At 35.5% G+C, this 2,066-nt stretch overlaps 1 protein-coding gene across 3 annotated transcripts in view; it reads right to left on the bottom strand.

The window, feature by feature from the left end:
• brd9 (bromodomain containing 9) overlaps positions 1 to 2,066 on the bottom strand; it is a 10,320-nt gene that overhangs the window by 840 nt on the left and 7,414 nt on the right. For all 3 annotated transcript variants that reach the window (XM_014008784.1, XM_014008785.1, XM_014008783.1), the window contains 6 exons: positions 1,596 to 1,671; positions 1,422 to 1,517; positions 1,188 to 1,320; positions 986 to 1,097; positions 857 to 913; positions 659 to 764 (listed from right to left, as the gene is read on the bottom strand). In XM_014008784.1, the coding sequence (XP_013864238.1) occupies positions 659 to 764; positions 857 to 913; positions 986 to 1,097; positions 1,188 to 1,320; positions 1,422 to 1,517; positions 1,596 to 1,671 (580 nt within the window). The remainder of the gene's footprint in view (positions 1 to 658; positions 765 to 856; positions 914 to 985; positions 1,098 to 1,187; positions 1,321 to 1,421; positions 1,518 to 1,595; positions 1,672 to 2,066) is intronic.

The following is a 2,066-nucleotide window of genomic DNA, read 5'->3' as shown; positions in this document are numbered from 1 at the left end:
TGTCCTGCTGGAGTGTGACAAGATTTGTTTGTGTACAAACTAATACACTATCAGAGTTTGATATATTTATACTTCTCATTCAACCACAGTTAAATTCACTCTATCTAGGAGGCTCAGTTTATATGGATAGTATTTTTTTATAATAACAAGCTGAATGAAAACAAGCAAAAATGAAATAAAAGTAACGACTTTCTACTTCTAAAAATGTAAGGAGTAGAAGTAAAWCGTTGGCTGAAAAATCATTACTCAAGTAAAGTACAGATACCCAAAAATTCTACTTAAGTACAGTAACAAAGTATTTGTACTCAGTTACTTTACACCTCTGGAGGCGGAGAGGAGAAAGTGTCCATTTGGTTCATTTTGACTTTATGATCAGAAATATAAATTTCACAGAGAAAAATATGCTTCCCTAAAATGTTTCTACTGCTGTGTGTAACTGAAAATTAGTAAAGCTATTGAGGAAAATTTCATGTAATAATAAACCTAGTCAACTCGAAATAAAAAAAAAAACTTCCTGCTGCCTCGAGCATTTTGCATTGATGTAATCATGTTTACAGTTTGTTTACACTGACTCCTCCATTGTTCTACTTCCTTGATGACGTTACAACTGTTTGACCTGAATACATATAAATGCATCAAATACATAATAAAGAATCACCTAATGKGTTCAGCATGGAGATATCCAGAGACATGTCAGGATAGCTCTTCATTGACATGAAATCCAGGACTGAGCTGCTCTCTCCGAGGCCAGCACCGTCTGACAGCTAAAGAAAAACACCCAGAGTACGAAAAGGTCACGTCAGAGGAAACCAAAGCAACTCTTACTTTCTTACATTCGTTAAAAATGACAGCCGACCTGCATGTCACAGTTGTTCGACTTGGTTTCGTCAGGCTTCAACATCATGTTTCTTTTCTGAAATGTAAAATAAGAACATCATCGTGATGTTGTAAGAGCAATATCTGAAGCTCGAGCCGAACACCGCACCTGTCGAATCTGACTGACAGCCTTTGAGTGATCGCCTCCTGTCATCTTGTCCAGAAGTTGATCGACCCAACGCTTGGTGACGCCTCCACAGCCCTTTACAAAGTCCTGCAAACTGTGCAATTTAAAAAAAGAAGAAAGGAATAATTTTAGATCTGAACTTTATTATCTTTTTATAATTTTCTTCAAAAGCTCTAAACGTTACCTCAGAGCACACTGTACCCCCGTCTCATCACCATACGCTGAGTACAGCTTATCTATCTCGTCTGACTGCAAGTCTGGAAAGACGGAGTTCTTCTGAAGGCTCTGGGTGTTGTAGGCACTGCTCAGAAAAGTCACTAAACACAAGAAGAAACAGGAAAGCTTGGTCAGACTATGAAAACCTACATGCATTGCATTGCACTGCATAAAAATAAAAAAAAACCCAATCTGCTCCTACCTTTGTGTCTTCTATCATCTTTAAAACCTAATGTTGTCAATCCAGGCAGAAGCTTATTAGACAGAGACGTCAGATCCACTTTATGAGTCTCCTCATCTGCATTAAAAAACACATTTAACTTTTACAAGGAAAAAAAGGGTTTTAAAAATATTTCATAAGTGGATCACAACAAACCTTCCGCATCAGGATCGAGCTGATTCACAACAGTGTACACAAGAGACCCATCTGAATCTTTACGCAAGTAACCCATCTGTAACCACACAGAGCAGACAAAACAGGCACAGATTTCACTTAAGAGAATACACACGGCTGGACTAACATGTATTAATTAGCATGTATCAACTAACACGTATAAACTAACATGCATTAACTATCATGTAACTATCATGATGTAACTAAAATGTATTCACTAACATGTATTAACTATCATTTTGTAACTAACATGTATTTATTAACATGTATTAACTATCATGTTGTAACTAACATGTATTTATTAACATGTATTAACTATCATGTTGTAACTAACATGTATTTATTAACATGTATTACTAACATATTGTAACTAACGTATTATCTAACATGTATCAATTAACATGTATTAACATATATTAACAGGTATTAACATGTATTAACATATATTAACAG

The sequence above is a fragment of the Austrofundulus limnaeus genome, unplaced genomic scaffold (assembly GCF_001266775.1).
Source record: "Austrofundulus limnaeus strain Quisiro unplaced genomic scaffold, Austrofundulus_limnaeus-1.0 Scaffold52, whole genome shotgun sequence".
Classification (NCBI taxonomy): domain Eukaryota; kingdom Metazoa; phylum Chordata; class Actinopteri; order Cyprinodontiformes; family Rivulidae; genus Austrofundulus; species Austrofundulus limnaeus.
The sequence above is the reverse complement of the archived record's forward strand: the minus strand, read 5'-3'. Positions and strand labels throughout refer to the sequence as shown.